The following is a 21,635-nucleotide window of genomic DNA, read 5'->3' as shown; positions in this document are numbered from 1 at the left end:
AGTAACTTACAGTCTGATCCTGTACATAGATAGGCAATCCATACATATACTTGGAAACAATTGTGACATATGCATGTCTGTGTGAGACGTCCATTGGATAAAGAGAACACTCCTCATGCTTCAAGGGAGCACTTTGTATTCCTGGTATCTAGATAAAATAATAAACCCCTGCTTGTTGATAAGAGCTTTATAGTCCTTATTACAAAGAGTTTAGAATGTGCCATCTAGGTAGAACATGGAATTCCTATTCATACTTTTTGAACAGTTCTTGTTCATGTTGTCCTTAGGCTAGTGGGGGATAAATAAGCCTGTCCTGCACCCACAGTATAGTAAGTGTGACTAACTGGGGACACTCGGTGTTACATTGCTCTGATTAACACTGACACTTTTGCAAGCAGTGTGTTTTTTTTAGAAATACTAGAAACTGAAAGCAACCCTAGTGCATTGACATCCTCTATCCAATAATGTGTACATTCCCCACTGAATCCACAATCCCCTCATATTATACTGACTGATTTAATCTTGCCTAATAATGTGACCTCCCTAGTCTATAGCAAACATTCTATTGTGTACCTAATATAACTGCATGATCTATGAATGTGCTTCTGTTCTTCCTCTTGACCCTCTAGTCTGTGCATCTGAGACATTATCTATTGTAGTAACTTTATAGACTGTGTAATCTTTTAGCCATGCGTTAACAGATACTGGAGACCACTGACATTCTGCTTCCCAAGTAATTCCCTGTATTACAACATACATGCCAAATAGGTCCTGTCTCTTACAGTATATCAGAATCCAGGAACAAAACACACAAATATTAGAATGGTCAGACTGTAGCATTAATGTTTAATATGAGTTAGATACAATCACTGCTAAACTAACATTTTGTGCATGCCAAGAGCAGTGTCTCTGCTGGCCATTAGTCAGTGAAAAATAACTAAAGCATTGCAAAGCAAAGGGGTCGATTCAAACAGTTCATTCTTTGAAATGACTTGCTTTGTATAGATTTACATTATATTATCATGTTTGCATTGGTTATGTATGAAGTCAGTACAATGCCCCAGTTTGTAGCATTAAGTAATTTCTGCTGGTGGAATGTATGGTGCTGATTCACAGTGCCTGTTCTAGGTAACCATACACAGTAACAATATTTGGTTTGTATTACATATTTATTTGGTTTCACAGACAATTTACTACAAGCATGCACAAGTTAAATAGTACCCAGGCAAATCCATGCTTGTTTAAAGAAAATGAAAGGATTGCACCTTCAGCAGCAAGTCTCACACAAAATATTTCCACTTTCCTCAATCCATATCCAGTTCTCTCTGTTGTTCAGAAAACAAGGTTTTGATCAAGGAGAGCCTTCGGCAATTATTTTTTTCTTACAAACATAAGTTAAAAAGGAGAGGACAACAATATATTTGTTAAAAAAATAATAATTGTTAAGTCACAGAGAGCTTTGTCTAAGAGAACAGCTCTTACTAATCTAATAGTGTGTAACTGATGAGCAGAATTGTCTGCCTTAACCAGTAGTCTTCCTCAATACGCCCAATAAACATGAAGCCTTGTGGGTGCCGAGGTGCAAAATGTCCCTGTTTAGAATGTATAGTGGCACAAGCATATAGTATACAATCTATGCTTCACTACCACAGGGGAATTATTGACACTGTGTTGTGAGAGTATGTGAAAGGCTAGTTTTCAGGATGATAAACTAACCTGGTCAGTGCAAAATAAAATGGGCACCATTCTTGGGAATACTGGTATAACAAAGGTAACTTAAAGGATTCAGTGCAAAGCCACCTACAAATAATGCCTGAGAGTGTTGTGTGGAATCTGCATTCCCAGCTCTCCAGTGAGTCATAATCCTGCAACAAAAACCCATAGGTCTATGCGATTTTTCCAGCTCACCCCAATATGACATGAAATGCATGCAACACTCACACACATATGTAATAAATATGAGGAGCTGGCTCGACACCACTTCTGAGCCATCGTACAGTATAAATAGGAGCACATAGATGCTAAGTTCTTAGAGCACAGTAGTGTCTTGTGTATCAAGCACACTGCGGGATGAAGGGGTTACTGTCTGTGGTGAGAACTTTCATCTTCTTGGTGCTTGCCCCACTGCTGCTCAGTACAAGATCAAGGTAGAATTTTGACTTGAGGAAGCGTCGGTAGGAATCCTTCTCCATCAAGATAAATATCCTGTGCTGGGCCTCGTCAAAGGTAGAATGTGTGGGTTGTATGATATTATTGCTTGTCTCCTCACGTGTGGCTGAGTCCAGATTAACCTGGGTGGGCCAAGAAAAATATTAGCTGATAAGAATTATGGTCAAATGTGGTGATTTAGAACAACCAACTTTCTGCGCTTAGACCAAGGAACACAGTAGAAAGTAGCAAGACAGAATGTTGCCATAGTCTTTCTATAGGGCTAGAATGCATATTAAGTGTCAGTTACAAATTTTACAGGGGTTAACTTTTAGTATATTATAGAATGGCCTATTCTTAGCAAGTTTTTAATTGCTCTTCATTTTTCTTTTTATAGTTTTTGAATTATTTGCCTTTCCTCTTCTGGCTTTCCCAGATTTCAAATGGGGGTCACTGCAGCCTAAAACTATTGCTTTGTGAGGCTACAATTTTATTGTTACTTTTTGTTTCTTATCTTTCTATTTAGCCCCCCCTCTATTCATGGTTCTGTCTCTCTTTTAAACCACTGTCTGGTTGCCAGGTTAAATTGGACCCTAGCAACCAGATAGCTGGTGAAATTCCAAACTGGAGATCTGCCGAACAAAAATCTAGATAATTCAAAAACTGCAAATTATGAAAAAAATTAAGACCAATAGCACTCTCTACAGCAAAGTAAAAGTTAACTTGAAGGTAAACAACCCCAAGTATCATTAAAAGACAATGCTTGTATGTATACATAGTTGTTATTTTACAGGGAGCTTGACATTTTAACATATTGTGTTTATGCAATTAAAAAGTAGACCTATAACACAACAGCCCTGCAGATGTGTTACTTTGCTGTTCTCTAAGGCAAAGCAACTGTGGCTATTAAGGATACAAATGGCAATTATTATTTTTGCTGTAAGAAATAAGTATAGTGATCTTACTTCTCTTGTGGCCTCCACTGAGATGAAGTCTTCATAGATCTTCTGAGCTTTCTCAAGTAACTTTTCTGGGGTCTTGACTTTTTTGTAATTCTCGCAGGCTAACCAAAAATCAATGTTTTCCTCACTGTATTCTGATTGAAGGAAGGCCCGAAAAGCTGCCAAACCACCTGCGGGGTAAAAAGACAATTGTAGTAAGAACTAACAGCATGGAGGCTTATAATATTATGGTGTAACAGCTAGCACATAATCCTAAAACTATCAAGTAGTAGAAAGTCAGTGGGCATTGTTACAAGTCTGTGTGTGTGAATGAGAGTGCATGTGTAAGAGTTTGTGAGCGTGTGGGTATGTGTGTCAATGTGTGTAATAACACAGCCGAGGCTGAATGCAGGATGCTGTCCTACGCACATTATTTTATTCAGTTAAAGTTAGTTTTAGCAACAACCTATTGTTAATTTAAAGTAAACAAAAAGGATTTACTGAACTGTGAGGCTGGTGTGAGGCTCCCACCATATGCCTATAATGAAAGCTTCTGAATCCTCAGGCTAAGAGTCAGGGCCTGATCCCCCCGACCTCTGAAGCTTGGGAACTGGTGTCTGACACTGAGCCAAGGCTTTTTATTGTCTCTGTCTGGGGACCATAAGCAGCGCTCAGTGTCTGAAAGACAGCCAAACAGGGTCCCATCAGCAGGGAAGTGAACTTGTTTCTGCGTCACTGTCTGAGATCTCATTTGTATCCTGTCACTAGAGGTACATGACAGAGAACTGTCCCCCCTCTGGAATGGGCTCTTCAGTCACGTCCCTAACATCTGGGTGTCCCTAGCTGTCTAACTTTGGTCACGTAGCCAGTGGAGCTATGTAGGGACTGTAAGCCTAGAAAGTGCTCATTTATCCTTTCCATCCTCTTACATGCTCGCTCACATAACTAAAACATTCCATTGCCTAAACTTTACTTCATTCTGTGTTTTAGAGTTTTTGTTTCTTGGCCTGTCACTTACATTCATTGTTTATCAGGTTCTCCAAAGATTCAGCCCATTTCTTAACTTCATCTTGTCTCAGCCTAGAAAGGAAAACAAAGTCAGAGATTTTCAGGAGGGCTCCTAATCATTCATCTTCCTTTGTTAAAGGGGGCCTGTCACATCAAGAAATAATTCCAAATCCTTTTTTATCATTTTAGTATACTGTATATAGCAAGCAGGCAGCTGCCATTTCAAAAACACTGTTATTAAGACAGGCTTTGCATCATCCCAAAATCTTGTTGATGCTCCACAATCTGGTACCTGATACCCATGTATACATAAAGGCATTGACTTCTACAAAGTGCTGAATGAAAAAGTGAAAGTAATTGCCTGTTCCCGAGTCATAGAGGCAGGGCAGGTAATATATGACTGACAGCTCAGATTTTTAATAAAAAAAAAGAATTTCAGTTTCATGTTTATTTTGCAAAGGACTTTTTTTGTACAGCTTTTTTATGTGTGGGTGACAGGTTCCCTTGAAAATATTAATATCCATGTGTTGTCCTCTATTCTAGAGAGATACTAGAGAATGTTTATGGTACAAGTTTTTATTTGTCTGCCTAACATGTTTTATTGCCACAAGCAACTGACTCATACAGGACATACCAATAGCTGAGTCATAATGGAGTCAGTATGCTACACCACTGAAATCCATGATTTATTCATTAAAGCTAATTTCTAAACTGAGGTTTTTAATTGCAAAAGTGCAAATGCTGATAGCAGTCAATCAGGCCTTTGCTTTTATTTTATCATTTGTGGTATACTGTTCAAAACCAACCTCTGATATTGGCAACTGCACTTCTTCAGTTTAGCACCTTTGTTTGTAAATTAGCCCCAATGAGTTCAGGTCTACGTAACATACCACTTTAACACATCTGTTCTAAGGGATCATTTATATCAATTTGGTCACATTAAGATCACTCCAAATAAATTTGCGTTCAAATTTACATGCAGGTTTGCTTGGGTGTGCTGGTCATTTATTGGAGTGCATTGTTACTTAGGAAGATGACCAAAACTTTCCATGGCTTCTACCATCATACCCATATTGAATTAATGATATGGATATTTATGTTGTTTCTAAGTTAAATTTAATTTTACTTTCAGACCAAAACAGCAGAGAAGCCAACTAACCTCATCTCATTTGGGAAATAATAATCTACTTCTCGCACTTTTGAAACATTCATGTTACCATTTAGATGGAAGAGGAATTTGATTGTAAGCATACCAGGACAGGATCATTACCACCCAAATGACAAGGGGTTAGTTGACATCTCTAAAAGTTCCATAACCGTGTAAATTATAGCAAGTTCCTAAACCTGACTGTTTTGCCAACCTGACTGTCCCTTCTCAGCCTGTCAGTTATAGCTTCTAATGCTAACAGCCTACTGCTGCACAAATATGGCAGCCCCTTTCATAGAAGAACACAGGGGATCAGATAAGGAATGGAAAAGCATCAGGAAATACTTTTATGGCAAAATTATAAAGCTCATGCAAAGACAATGTCATGATAGATGTAAAAAAGGTTTCATTTCTGGTGTCAGTATCTCTTTACGACCCACTTCATGGGGCTGGTTAGCTTGAATACTCCATTGCCAGATGGTATAACTAAAAAAACATTATATTAGTCTACCACAGGCATTTTATGCAGCAATGGCAATGTTTTAAATGAGGTGTGTGCTAATATTCTGGGTTAGGTAGATCATTTTCAATAATTTTCACTCCATTTGATAAGTATATAGCATTTATTATCTAAATAACAGTTTAGCAGATATAGGGCATACGGTACTCACCTCTGGCTACCAGGTTTGTCTTTCTTTACACATGGGCTGTGTTCACACCCATCTGCTTTCTGCAGCAGGAATCCCAAGCGGTGCTTGATATCTTTAGCACTAGAGAGAAATGCAACAGAGAGAGAGAGGTAAATATACATGCATGTTTATAAACGTGCATTTCTGTATCAACTCCCAATGAGAATGAATGAAATATATTTATCTTTTGCTGTCAGGGGATGCTGGCTGATTCACTGTTTTGGGATATAAATAAACCCGCAGCTTTGTTTTGCGTAGCATCACAATTACACACAGAGCCAGGTCATTATAACCCATCAATAATGTTGACTTATCTATTTCTGGGCAAGGGATACCCAACATGCAGTTCTCCAGATGCTTTTTAATTGCAGTTTCCAGGATAGCTCAGTGGTTTGTGGGCAGCTGTGATATGTACTTAATAAACAGCTGGAGGTTAAATGTATATCCTTGGTCTAGATCTACCTGGCTAGCCATACTCTAAGATATTCTTTGGTATAATCTGCTACCTAATGACAGAGCTACAGTATTCAGTGCTGGTAATCAATTATTATCACCAGTATATGGCATATACACCTATATACTCTAACTCACACAGTATTGTGCTCTGATAAATACATTTATTCATTCAACAGAACAAAAATGCACAGGAGAAAAGCAAATAGCAATGATCAAATGTAAATGAAAATAAATTGCCACCTTTTCATATTTCTGAATATTTTAGCACATATCAAAGTTACTCATTTTGACATCTAGGACTGGCATAGGTTTGGAATCTATAGAGTAAGAATGTCATGCAAATGGCCTTTAAGTTGCTGAACTCGGCAGCCAACAGATACCAAAGGTTGTACTTTAACAAGGGCCACTGTGTGGGTAGTTTTACCATTGCCATATTAGTCTACAATATTTACCTTCCAAAGGCCAGCTTCTATTCCCACAGCCAATAATCCCCACTACAGCTGTTTGCACAATCAAGAGGGATTTTTGTGTTATTGCCATTTAAAAGTTGCTGATCTGTGGAACTCAGGACAGACGTGAGTATTTTGACCCCCCCCCCTTCACTTCTAAAGGCAGGTCTGGTGCTACCCATCTGCAATATTATTGCCAGCATGCACTTAGTTGTCAAGTCCCTGGACATATGGATGCTAGGTGCCAGTACAGCCGGTCACGGGGCATCAATGCAGCATTTGTAGTCACTAGTTACAATTCTTTTCTGTGCTTGATTTCCTTCTTGTGTTATAAAAAGGATGTGTTTCTGATGCTCAAACGTTCCTATTAATGTGGGATCCCTAGCTAATGTATCACTAGGGCACATATGACATAGGGTCTTTTCACTGAGCTCTCCTTGTACACCCAGGCTGCCCTGGATAATGTAATTATTTGGTGTCATGGTGTTCCTTCTGTCTCTGTTATTTTCCCATTATGTATTTCATGGTCACTAGATTATATTAACCTAAAGCAAAACCTAATTTACTAAGCTTGTGCAAACTGTTCAAGTCAATATGACACACGTACACACATATAGCGAGCAAGGAAAGCAAAGAGAAGCTTTGCATTACTCATTGCCCTGGGCTAAAAGTGATTAACCCTTTCCTCTTAATCTCAGACAAATATAAACTGCTGTATTACTAAGATCTGAAATGCACAACCTCTCGTACAAATGGTATTTGGAAGGTGACAAGTGGATCCTAGGAATTATATTTAAACAAGGTATTCATACTAAATACCTAAAAATAAGAATGAAGTTACAGTATCTCATTATCATCACCATTTATTTGTATAATGCTGGCAAGAAATGCAGCACTTCAGAAATGTCTATAGGGTGTCATAAATGATTTATAAATCATTGGATAAGGCCCCCATTCTGTACATGGGGAGGACAATCTGTGTTGCACTATGATACCTGCTATTCCACAGTGTCAAACCTGTTTAAAAGGCTACTTTGTAGGATTGGTACCTGGCTGGTGAAAATGTTGCTTGATGCCAATGCTATTAATATTGAATAAAGCAGAAAGATAGGAAGTCCATCTTTTTTTCCAGAAGAGGCATCAGCCCTACCCACTTGTTCCTGGCCAGGCAATAAGGGCATTTTTAAAGCTTTACATTAATCTGGGCTCACTCAGTTAGTGTGCATATATCAGTGCCTGCATGCCCTTCCACTCCTCGGCTTCTTCTCACTATTAAATCACGGCTTCTTGCCTGTCAGTTTACATGTATATGTCAAGGGATGGTACGTTTCCCAGATCACCTGCTAATTAGAGGGCATTTATAATAATTCAATTAGCAGAGCTGCACTGATTGCATTTAAAATGCACTGATTCTTAATCAGACGTGTAGAACTGGTTGGTAGTATGCTTTCTATGATATTCTAAGAACCTGCTGCCCCTGCTGTGTGGCCCTTCAAGTCATTAACCCTTAAGCACCCACATGACATAAATCTACCCGCTTTTAAAACAAGCAGCATGTGCCAGAATTTACTTTTCTCCCACAGTGCATTCTTGTCACAGGAGAGTGACCTCTCAAATATTAACCAGCCCATCACCCCCTGCAAGCATTCTTCCCTTGCAGCCATCATTGTGTGTGAGTATTAAGGCATTTTTGTATCTGGTGTGTATTTTTATCAATATTGGATCCTATTTTGCATACAAATGTATGGGCGGGGGGTTTATATTAATTGGCAGAAGCTTAGCAACACAACAGGACAGGCTCGATTCATGAGTGACACCCACCAAGGTGTCTGTGTACTAAAGTGTCTAAAAATCATCTCTCTGTAATTTTATCACATTGCTAGTTAAAATACAGATACAATCATGGTAAAAAAAATCACATTATATCCCACCTACTAGACAATTTTTTGGGGAGCATAGAAATTGGCAAGTTTTGCCATTACATTAGATACCAGACTTAAGTATGGAAGAATAGGTAGAAACATATCTTTGCACATTCGGTTAACCAGCTCTATGAACTTTTTTGGCATTATCACAAAATATTCCCCGAAATATTTGTTAATTGTATGTTAATTGAAGTATAACATACACACACACTACACTATATTATGGGACATGCAGACTTAGCACTAAAATACATGACAGACCTTGGTCATATTGATCTGTCTGTGCCACAGTATCATGAGGCTATTTGCAAGAGCATGATTTTGCCCCTTTATAGGTCCCTGGTAAGGCCTCACCTTGAGTATGCAGTGCAGTTTTGGGCTCCAGTCCTTAAGAGGGATATTAATGAGCTGGAGAGAGTGCAGAGACTGCAACTAAACTGGTTAAGGGGATGGAAGATTTAAACTATGAGGTTAGACTGTCGAGGTTGGGGTTGTTTTCTCTGGAAAAGAGGCGCTTGCGAGGGGACATGATTACTCTGTACAAGTACATTAGAGGGGATTATAGGCAGTTGGGGGATGTTCTTTTTTCCCATAAAAACAATCAACGCACCAGAGGTCACCCCTTTAGATTAGAGGAAAGGAGCTTCCATTTGAAGCAGCGTAGGTGGTTTTTCACGGTGAGGGCAGTGAGGTTATGGAATGCCCTTCCTAGTGATGTGGTAATGGCAGATTCTGTTAATGCCTTTAAGAGGGGCCTGGATGAGTTCTTGATCAATCAGAATATCCAAGGCTATTGTGATACTAATATCTACAGTTAGTACTAGTGGTTGTATTTATAGTTTATGTATGTGAGTGTATAGATTGGTAGGTGTGGGTTAGGTGTGCTGGGTTTACTTGGATGGGTTGAACTTGATGGACACTGGTCTTTTTTCAACCCTATGTAACTATGGAATCACACTAGGGCCAAAACATTGGATCCCAAAGGCAGGTATAGAGGCCGCCAGAGAGAGCTGCATGAACAAGCTGCTGACTTGGACTGAAGGAGCCAAACTGGCCCATGTATGGCCACCTTAAAGCTCTAAACAAGTCTAAGATTTCAATGAACCCCATTTACCTGGATGCATACTTTGTGCAGTGGCGCTGGGGTGAGGGCATCGCATACACCTTAGATATATTTTTTCATCACAGTCTATGTGATCATCTTGATATTTAAACACTTTAGACAATTTGTTTTAATACAACTTATTCTACACTAGGTTTCACATCACAAAATATTGTTAAACTATAACTCCCGTGAGCCTAAGACAGCCAGCAGATTCTAGGAGCAATGGCACAAAGGGAGATTCCTAGCTTCTGCTGCTCACACAGAAATCCTGAGCAATCCGTAAAATGTAATACGTGTCTATACAAGAAACATTGTAAAAAATAAAGATTTATATATATGTACATCTACATCAAGCTCTGGATTATGCAATATTGCTGAACAACTCCCATGAGGTCGGGCAGTGATAACCAGTGTCACAGATTATTGTCAGACCTATTGTTAATCTATGACTACCATTATTTTCAAGTTTAACACTGAGAATGATGTGAGATGGAAAGTTATTTCTAATATATGCCTTTTTTCAAATACCTTCTTGATTCAATTTAGGTATCACTGTATAACATTAGTGATCCATATTAATGCCTTACAATGTAAGCTACTTATCCCATAGCTAAAACTACACAACTTCATTTGCTGAGGACAATAACACAGTGCCTATTATACATTACATTTTTATAACATTATAATCCACTGCTATAAAAGAGTCCATGTACTCTAAATACATTTGCACAGTAATTGTACACCACACTAAAGGGTAAAATACATGAACAATATAACACAGAAACTGAAGTGAGGCCAAAGGAGCTAGCAATCTAACGTGTACCTAACCCTGCTATCCAAGACTACAAACTGCCCCAGCATGCTAGGCTGATGATAGATAGATTGATGAAGCGGAGGTAAAACAGATCATGGCTTCTCGCATTCTCAGGCAAAGAGCCAATGATTTTACAGCTTACAAGAGGAACCCCAATAGACACAGAGAATATACATGGAGCTCTGCAAACTCTGCAGGCAGTATGATGCTCTTCCCACCTCAACCCCTGATGGAAAATGCTCTGCGCTCCATTTAGGATACCCAGCAGATTGCAGCCCTCCTGTGCCATTCACTGCCCCTAACGGGGGGGAACTCTATGTTAAGGGTCTTCACAAAGAAAGCATCCTTCCGCAGCGCTCAGTACATAGTCCTGTAATGCAATGCTCTGCAGACTGCAGTCTCACCTTTTCAGACAGGTGGCAGGGAAAGCGGTCACTCCAGCTAGTCCCTTGCACATCCTTGAAGTAAGATCAGGTTCCCAGACTCTGCTGCTGTTAGATCTCTGTCGTATGTCTGTCTCGCTGGATCTGTCTGTCCAGCTTGTCACTGCTCGGCTGCTGCTGCTTCCCATCCTCTCATCTTTTTATAGCCTCAAAGAGCAACACTCAGATGCAGGGAACAGCCAATCACAGCAGCTTCCTTCTCCCCTGCAATCGTCCTCCCTCCCTCCCTCTGCACAGAGCATCATTCCTCCCTCCCTCTGTCTCTCCTGAGCTTCCTCCCTCTCATTCCCTCCCAGCGCTTTTTTCCATTTACTCTCAGTTCTGCAAAGGGGGATATAACAATGACGTGTAACGAGGAGGAAAAAAACCAGAGCAGGGAAGTTTTCGGAAAAGTGCTGCTAGCATTTGGATGATGTCAGAGTCAGGCAAATTTAGATATGTTTCCCAACAAATGTCATCATTGGGAAATGCCACTGATACAAAGCCCCTATCCACACCTGCCTTGCTCAGTAATAAAACAAATTATCTTATAGTTCCCTTGTCTACAGGGCTTACAGTCGACAGATGAGAAAACAACATTGGAATCCAAACCCTGTAACAACTATCACAACCTTTTCTGAGGAAAAGTTTTTTCCATTTTTGTTTTGCTTCCCTAGTTAATACATTAGTATGAACTACCCCTTCTCACCAGCCAGGCCTATAATATATCAGCCAGTGGTGACCCTAACTGTAACACACATCTAATATCTGTAGTTGGTTAAGCAGTCACATAATGGTGTGAGCATGAGGTTAGGGGGCAGAAAATCTGGTTTAATTGGATAAGACTAACAGCATGGAACAAGTGCCTCAGCCTTAAGAGGTTCCATTAACATTAGAATAGTGTGGCTGCATCTGACAGAGAACTGAAAGCAGTGGATAAAGAACCAAGCCCAAAGGGTGAGATTTAATGTTGCCATTTATTGCTGTTCTGAAACTGTAGCAGGATGACTGGTGTCATACAGTTTTCATATATCTGGACCTATTTCATAAGCTGAAAGTTGGTTTAAACCTAAAAAAATCACTCAATTTGATTTTTCACCTTAAAAAAAGAATGGTCCACCATACAGGGGCAAGGAATTAGGTCTGAGAGAAGGAAAAATATTATGAAACTGGTGATATAGATATTTAAATGACAAAGTCACCACCTAGGCATATGTCCCACAAACTATGGCACTGATTTGTAGTCCTCCAACAGCTGCAATTGGAATGCTGCCTATTTGTGTCTATATGGCAAAACTGAGCAACTGTATGTCACACAGGATAGCAGATAGTATCTAACAAGGGCTATTAAATTCCCAAAATGTTTATCCCTTTTTCTGCTCACTTAATGAGATATTAATCATATATTAATCTTTGTGTCCTCACCATCCTGTGTGGTATTAGTACTTGACTAGATCCTCTTGAGTTGCTGTTTCTTTTGGCAGGTTTCTGGTCTGCAACGTGTGTACTGTTTCTAGTCCCTCAGTCTATATAAACAATTCATCATATTCACAAATCAGTCCAAATCCACAGTGGCAAACATATTAACATCACTTCTTAGCCATTACTTGTTTTGAACTTGAGATAACAGTTTTGGTCTAGCACAGCAGCTCAGCAGCTATAGCCCAAATGCAAAAATATGCCCTATAGTTTATGTAAACCCTTGCTCAACCCATGCTACAGCCAGGCACAGCATACCCTAGACCAGTGCTGTCCAACTGGCAGCCCATGACCCCCCTCTGTGTGGCCCCCCACTTGTCTGGCTGCTTTGATGGCTTACGTTTGTGTAAACTTTAAATGGTATCAGTACTGAGATTAACTGCCCCCTGCATGGTTCACACCTCAGATTCAGGCTGTAATCTCCCTATATTGTTTAAATATGTAATCCCCTGTATTGTTCATACCTTTTAATCCCTGCATTGTTCACCCCCTGCAGTGTTCACACCTCAGGCTCAAGCTATAAGCACCCACATTGTTCACTTCTTTACACCTCAGACTGTAGGAGCAGTGCCAGCATTTTGTCACTGTATGTACTGTGTATGGCACAGGCATCATAGGGCAGAGTATGGCACACACAGGCAGCATAGGGAAGGCAGAGTATGGCACACACAGGCAGCATAAGGCAGGCAGAGTATGGCACATACAGGCAGCATAGGGCAGGCAGAGTACTGCCTGTGTGTGCCATACTCTGCCTGCCCTATGCTGCCTGTGTGTGCCATAATCTACCTGCCCTATGCTGCCTGTATGTGCCATACTGTGCCTTCCCTACCCTGACAGTGTGCGCCATACTCTAGCTGCCTCTGTGTGCCATGCTCTGTCTGCCCTATGCTGCCTGTAGGAGGTGAACCTGGCAGAGGTTTGTACTGGGAGTTTGTTAGTAGTTGGAAATAGCGATTAAATGGTCCCTAAGGTGTGTAACTATATGCTGGGGGTTGCTGTGCTATTCACAGGGAAGAAGGAGCCATATGGATTAAAGGTTGTGTCTTAATATGATATGATATAATTCTTTCACATATGAATCATATGAATCATGGTTGATATCCAGCAGTTAGTACCAACCATTTGGGTTTTTTCTGCCCTACCACCATTAATGTGGGTATGGTCTTGTGATAACATGGGTGTGGTTTAAAAAAGGGGAGTGGTCAAAACTGGCTGAGAAATTCTGGCCCTCGGCACCACAGAAGTTGGACAGCCCTGCCCTAGACCAGTGATCCCCAACCAGTGGCTTGTGAGCAACATGTTGCTCCCCCAACCCCTTGGATGTTGCTCTCAGTGGCCCCAAACCAGGTACAGGTATAGGACCCGTTATCCAGAATGCTCGGGACCAAGGGTATTCCGGATAAGGGGTCTTTCCATAATTTGGATCTCCACCAAGTCTACAAAAAAATCAACAAAACATTAATTAAACCCAATAGGATTGTTTTGCATCCAATCAGGATTATTTATATCTTAGTTGGGATCAAGTACAAGGTACTGTTTTATTACTACAGAGAAAAAGGAAATCAGTTTTAAAATTCTACATTTTTTGATTAAAATGGAGTCTATGGGAGTCTGGCTTTCCGTAATTTGGAGCTTTCTGTATAACAGGTTTCCGGGTAAGGGATCCCATACCTGTAGTTATTTTTGAATTCCTCACTTGGTGGCACATTTTGGTTGAATAAAAACAAGATTTACTACCAAATAAAGCCCCTGTAAGCTGATAGTGTGCATAGAGGCTGCCTAATAGCCAATCACAGCCCTTATTTGGCACCTCCATGAACTTTTATGATGCTTGTGTTGCTCTCCAAGTCTTTGTACATTTGACTGTGGCTCATGAGTAAGAAAAGTTGGGGATCCCTGCCCTAGATACTGCTTATATATATGCACCAAAGTCTAACTTAATGCAATGAACTTCTTAGCATCACACAGGCAATTAACTCCCTATCCTGTCTCTGTGTTTATATCCAGTAAGACACATCCCATGCACCATAAACAAAGAGCACATTTTTACTATTATAGTTACAAGATCAGGAATTCAAATTCTAGCCATTGTTATTAAGCCAGCCATGTTAAAATACATTTTGGGGTGTATTATCATAAAAAGCAGTATAAATGGAACAGAATGTGGTTGCTGGATAAGAACTTGCCAGCCCCTGACAGTATTAGATCAATGCTTACAATATTTTGCCCTGTTTAATGCCCAGAATATCACTAGTCACTGAAATAACTTGTAATCATTAGAATACCTCCAACAAAGTATAAAAGCTAAAAATACACCGCTAGAATACTGCTGCCTGCTTCCTTAATTGGGCTGCCTTCAAATCTACTTTAAAGTAAATTGTGTTATACACACACGTCAGCCAAGCAGGCAAATACTAGCAGTAAAATAAACAAAGTCATTACTGCATATACCATGTTTTATAGATTCTAAAAGGCACCTAATTCCCGATGAATCACTTGAGCATCTTGAATAGAGGGGGCAAGATGAGGCTCCTTGAGGGGAAAAACCTAAAAGCGACAAGCTATTGTGCAGACAAGAATTAGCCATAGCTGACTGAGGATGATAAATTAGTGAATGACTTTAATGGCTGCTGGCAGGATATTATACTAATTTATAGCTGGCAGGGAGGATCTAGATGCTCTAGCTAATGAATATTTAGTGAAGATAACTGGGAAAACTGGCAATAATAGAGAGCATATGAAAAGGCTTCACACAGGGTATTATATTGTAATTGCAAGATATTAAACATGCCAAAGGACTCAAAATGGATCACAAGGGCCAGCTCGAGCAGTTTGATTCTACCCTCCCTAGCAATATTAACAAGCCAGCCTCCTCAATAAAGCCAAGTTAATTTTGGGATACATTCCAATGGACATCACTGACTAAACATGTCTAAAGACAGACTTTTAGGTTCTAAGATACATTTGGTTTACCAGAAACTTTATGCTCACAGCAAGATAAAAGTTCTTTCCAGTGGGCAGTCAGTGAGATGGGAAACCAATGCCATCTGTGGTCTTTCTTGTGGTTTAGTAGCCACGATTTGTGTGAGTTAAAGCTCAATCTGCTGATTATTACTAAGGAAGAACCCATCCATTATATTTGCACATTATTCATCAAAAGGCCATTTGGCCAGTATTTTATGATACATGCCCATTTTAAACTGAATATGTTTGGAATAGGGTAAGGCAGTTAATGCAATCTATTTAGATTTGTCTAAGGGATTTAATTAATGGGGATCACTGCATATACCCATGTAATATGAGCTCACTAAGTGCATCTGTAAATGGATATAGAACCTGTTAAGGAGCAAAGTACAAAGCATTGATGTAAAAGGGACTGAGCAAAAATAGCAAGTGGTGAACCAAAGGGTTGAATTATGGACCTTCCCTTTTCAACTTATTCAATAAGGCCCCAAATGCAAGGCCTAGAAAGCAGGAAATCAATATCTGGAGATGACACAAGCATGTGACATAATAAATACAGAAGATGTGTTTTCCTTCCAGGATATGAATGAAAAACAGATAAGCAAATGACAGATATTTGTTAATTTGTTCAATCTAAGCATATTCAGTATATTTAGCATTACAAATAATCAAAATATTTATAAATAAAAAGTAAATACTTAGCAGTTGTTTACTTTGGTAATTAATGGGCATAAATCTAAAATCAGTGTGACAAACTCAGCTGCCGTCAGCCAAAAGGCCCTGGGCCCCCAGTCACTGCTTTAAAAAATGCTCAGGGCGAGGTCTATCTGTCAGGGCTCTGTGTGCTTCAGCCAGGGTGCTGTACATTAAATAACATTATCAGTGATATCAGGCAGGCAGGGCCATTGGGTCTGCTTCTGTTTTCTGCTGGATGGCAGTGGCAAATGAAACACCCTGTGTGCAATTAGCCTTAAAGTGATACTGACACTAAAAAAACTACTCTTCAAAATATGAATGTACATCTAAAGTTCCTAAACCTGATTGTTTTGCCAACCTGACTGTCCCTTCTCAGCCTGTCAGTTATAGCTTCTAATGCTAACGGACTCCTGCTGCACAAATATGGCAGCCCCCTCATAGAGTAACATGGGGATCAGATAGGTAAAATCTGATGTAAAAGCACCGGGCAAATACTTTTATGGCAAAACTATACATAGCATGCAAAGACATTGTTATGATAAATGCAAAAAAAGGTTTAGTTTCTGGTGTCAGTATCTCTTTATGGTAATGGCATATGGAGCCTTGCATAGGCTTTAATTCATACCAAAACTGGTAAAAGAAGATTTCCATGTTGGAATCAGGAATCAATTAAATTTCCCCTTGTAGCTCAATTTGTAAATACTTTATTGGTGACTCATATGATTTGAAGAAATAACCCTTTATGCTGCATCTGAAAGAGTATGACCAAGGGGTTTATTATCAGGGTAGATAGATGGCACAGTAGAGGACAAGGGATTTAATTGCAATTTATTTTTTAAAGTGGTGGTTTGCCATTAAATTAACTTTCATGATATAATAGAATGTCCTATCCCAAGCAATTTTGAAATTGGTCTTTATTGTTCATTTTTTTATAGTTTTTAAAATATTTGCCTCCCTCTGCTACATCTTTCCAGCTAACAAATGGGGGTCACTGACCCCAGCAGTCACAAACAATTGCTCTGTGAGACTATATTTTTTTATTATTGTTACTTTTTATTTCTTACCTTTCTGTTCAGTCCCTCTCCTACTCATATTCCAGTCTCTCATTTCTTCCCAGTGGCTAGAGGTGAGAAAGGAATTATTTTCAACCTCAGCTACCATGTATGTAACTAGGAAGCAGGGAGCATGTTGTCTGTCTCAGGTTTCCAGTTGTGTTAATGACATCTACCTGCTTCCTTCAGATCAGCACTTAGCATGTCACACCAAGGGCTATTGCCAATGCAGAGAGGGAAATCGAAATAATATCTTATTCATGCAACAGTGCGCAAACAGTGTGAGTGCTGGCTGCCTTATCAGAGTATTTAGCACTCCTGCTGCAGAATTAGAGCTATGATTAATCTCTGGTTAGTGCCAAGTAATACACAAATTGCACAATGCACTCACAATTTGACATTTTGATGAAAATGGCAAGCATTAAAAAAATGAAGAGTAGTTGGAAGGACAAACTGCATGATGCTAAGTAGCAGTGTGTATTTCTGACTATAATCCTCTTACTCCGCATTACTTTACACAAGTCTTTTTTTTAAATTTATGTTATGTCACGCTACAGTTGTACTATATTCATTTGAAAAGGTTTCCATAACCTATACAAATAAATACAGGTATGGGTACAGGTATTATACTTCATGCTTGGGACATGGGGCTTTTTCTAAGGGATTATTCTCTATAGCCTTGTATTAGCATTCTTTAAACATTAAAAACAAATAGGATTGTTTGCTGCTAATATAGGTGTATGCACCTTAGTTCCCAGCCCCTTTTGTATGTATTGTTTTAGTATTAGCGAGAAAATCAAAACCATTAAAAAAAGTTTTATTTCCATAAAATGGTCTCTATGGGAGATTGTCTTCCCAAATTTTGCAGCTTTTTGGATAATGTGTGTCCTGATAATTCATCCTATATCTGTACTCTCTTTTAAAATACAATGTAAAAAATATTCCAACTGGAACATCAATTGAGCCAAGGTTGGCAGAGACTAAAGGTGGCCATACACAGGCCGATTCTTGCTGCCGATATAGGTCCCTTAGACCGATTCTGCAGCTAATCGGCCCATGTAGGGGCACCAACGACAGGCCTGCTCAACATCGCCAAGCGAGCGTATCTGAAGGTGTATGGCCACCTTTAGAGCTTGGGAGTCACTGCTATTGATGTAATACAGCACAATACAGAGTACACACTATTATAATAGGTGCTTCCTAGAAACTTGCATTTTTTAAGAGGTGCCGGTTTATCCCTTTAGACATACATTAAATGTGCATTGCAATTAAATTAGATTGAACTACTTTGCTACCATACAATATTTATCTTAATTCATTGCTAGTCAGTCTTTTAGCCTGTAGTTCTTACAAGTGTACAGCTTGAAAGGGGAGGCCCTATTCTAAGGGCAGTGGCACACGGGGGGATTAGTCGCCTCGCGACAAATCTTCGTTACCGCAGGCAAGTAATCTCCCCGCAATTCTAAATCTAAATCGCCAGTGGGACGGCATACGTGTCGCTGCGATGTCCCAAAGTCGCCCAAAGTTTCCTCTCAAGACAACTTCAGGCGACTTCGGTACATTGCAGCGACGCGTATGCCATCCCACCAGGGGTGCTTCTGCCATTAGGCGAGTTGCATCCAGGAGCCGCCTTAGGCGGCGATATGTCCAGAATCGCCCCTGCATCCCACTGGCGATTTATTCTAGCCGGTGGGATGGCATTGTGTGGAGATTAGTCACCTGTGACAACAAAGATTTTCTGCCACTGCCCTAAATGCCAAAGGATATAAGTATCTTAGGGTGAAGACACACACGGCATTTAGTCGCCACAATGTTTAAAAAAGTTGCGGCGACTAATCTGCATGATGGAAATGTGTGCGCGATTTGAGTTAATTAAAAGTCGCTGAGATTTATCGCCTGGCGTGTATTCAGGAAAAAAGGATCTTATTTCAGGACAAAAGTAGAAACTGCAAATGGTAAAACAGTTTAAGGTAAGGTACATATTACATGTAAGCATAACATGTACTCAGTCTAATGCAATGTAATTTTGGTTACATTCCTGCTCAATGCTGTGGTGCAAAGCTCCACATCAGTTTCTAGCTGCAGGGAACATGGGGCAATTATTAGAGTATGACAGTACCAATGTTTCCATGCATAACTGGATTTCATAAATTTACAGACTTAATCTTTCTTATCCAGAGATAATGCCTACCAATAGCTCCATGCATAACTGGATTTCATGAATTTACAAACTCAATCTTTCTCATCCAAAGATAATGCCATAGAAACACTGTGAGAACAAACATTCTCTGATCACTAACAAAACAGTGAACCAGAACTTTCCTCCACAAATGTCCTTAATTGCACCTTTGTAAAGATATAGCAAGCACCCCCCCCCATCCCCTTAAAGAATCAGTAATATGCTAAAGCCAACGGGATCCCTAAAAAGGGTGTTGGCAGTAGTTTAAAAAATACTGCCCATCAGGCAAATTATTTAAAAATACAACTCATGTGCTGAAATATTTTTTTTTAAATATTCTCCAGTCGTCTGGATACAAACAACAGGTAACTGCATGCAGTTCTATACTCAACATTAGAAAACCTAAGGACCTGGGGGGAGTCTGTGCTGTTTTATTGTTTTTGGTATAAGATACACCTGTATTCAATATAAGCTCAATAAATTGGGTTTGTATTGGAAATGCATTGTGCTAGTTTTACAGTTAAGAAATAGTACTTCTTGTTATACAGTAACATAGTAGAGGAAGTTTAAAAAGACATACATCCATTTACCACCTTACCTTGCTGCCCCTTACATGTGGAATGCCCTCCCTGATTTACTCCGGAGAGAAACCTCCCTTAGTCTTTATAAAACTAAACTTAAAGACTACCTTTTGGAGCACTCGCCCAGCACCTGATCTGGGAACCAGCACTTAATATAATGCAGTGTCACCCACTGTAAACTACAGCACTTATATTTGCCTATTTGTGTCTGTAAGTTACCCTCCCATATAGATTGTAAGCTCTACGGGCCAGGGACCTCCATCCTCTTGTGTCTTTGACTCTTAACTGTATCTTGTATTTATTTGTATTTATTGTTATACTTTGTATTTATATATTATCTTAATAACCCCCTGTTTGTATTAATGTATTCTACTGTACAGCGCTGCGTACATTAGTAGCGCTTTATAAATAAAGATATATATATACATACAAATACCTTTTCACCTAAATAGGTAAATAGGAAGGGAAAGAAAAACCATCTGAAGCCCTTCCAATTTACGTCAGAGGGGGTAAAATACCTTCCTGACACCCAAAAAGGAGTTAATTTTAGTAACTATATTGTAACATGGAGTGCAAAACTGTGATATTAAGGACCACTTTCAGATTAAAGAGTTCCAAATACTTGTTATACTGAATGCCTCTTTATCTGTAAAGGTGGAAAAATGCAGGCCAAATCTTCAAGGTATCTGACCCATTGGCTCATGAAAGGAGACATACTAAACCACTGGATGTAGAACAGAGGTCTCCTGTAAAGGTGTTTAAATATATACAGAGGTAGACTAGACAAAAAAAACCCTTGAAAAGAGTTTCAACCATTGGTGGTATGTATATGCAACTATTTGTAATGTCACATAGCTTGTATATTTATTATGGAAGATTTTTGAACATACTGCTGGGTCACAGTTTGTTCTATTTATCTTTAGTTAAGCATTTGCAATTGTTTATACATACTTTACAAATGGCAATACAGAGGAGAGGCTAGAGCTGCTGTAGCCAGAGTGTTTGCAGTTCATTTAATTGGAAGGCACAGGGTACCATAGGTCTCACTGCTTTATTGGAGGGGAGGGTTGGTTTTATTAAGGGGGAGATTCATTAACATTCAACTAAAAAAACTCAACTAAAATTTGAATTATGGTGCAAAAACTCAAATGTCTGGTATTAATTAATGGCAAAAAAACTTCAAAACATCAATGTAAAAATAACATTAAAAGCAAAGTTAAGCCATATTTTTAATTCGATATATTCAAGTTTTTTCCAAGTTTGTAAACTTGAAAATTCGAGGTATTCAAGTTTATTAATAAAGCGAGCAATCAATATGCAAGTTTATTCAATTTAGAAAAACAAACTTGTAATAAATGTAATTAAAAAAAATTGTAATAAAAAGTTTGCTACAGGTCTAATAACCCATAGCACCCAACCAGCAGGTTTTAGTAAATCTGCCCCTTAGCGTTTTAAAACGAAAACTATAAATGGTTGCTATGGGATACTAGTCCTGGGCAAACTTCAAGGAAATCTGCGGGTGCCTTGAATATTTGTTTCAGTGATACAGGCTGTATGCAGAAACTTGGGTAAAGAATAGT

The 21,635-nt window shown here is 39.3% G+C and overlaps 1 protein-coding gene across 1 annotated transcript; it reads right to left on the bottom strand.

Annotated features, from left to right (window-relative positions):
- Positions 1 to 826: 826 nt before the first annotated feature.
- rgs4 (regulator of G-protein signaling 4) lies at positions 827 to 11,307 on the bottom strand. Its single transcript, NM_203964.3, is given in 5 exon segments — positions 827 to 2,291; positions 3,114 to 3,280; positions 4,108 to 4,169; positions 5,916 to 6,014; positions 11,087 to 11,307. Coding segments are annotated over 5 exon segments (732 nt in total). The 5' UTR covers positions 11,254 to 11,307; the 3' UTR covers positions 827 to 2,054.
- Positions 11,308 to 21,635: the final 10,328 nt, after the last annotated feature.

The sequence above is a fragment of the Xenopus tropicalis genome, chromosome 4, assembly GCF_000004195.4.
Source record: "Xenopus tropicalis strain Nigerian chromosome 4, UCB_Xtro_10.0, whole genome shotgun sequence".
Lineage (NCBI taxonomy): Eukaryota > Metazoa > Chordata > Amphibia > Anura > Pipidae > Xenopus > Xenopus tropicalis.
This window is presented reverse-complemented; position numbering and strand designations above follow the sequence as displayed.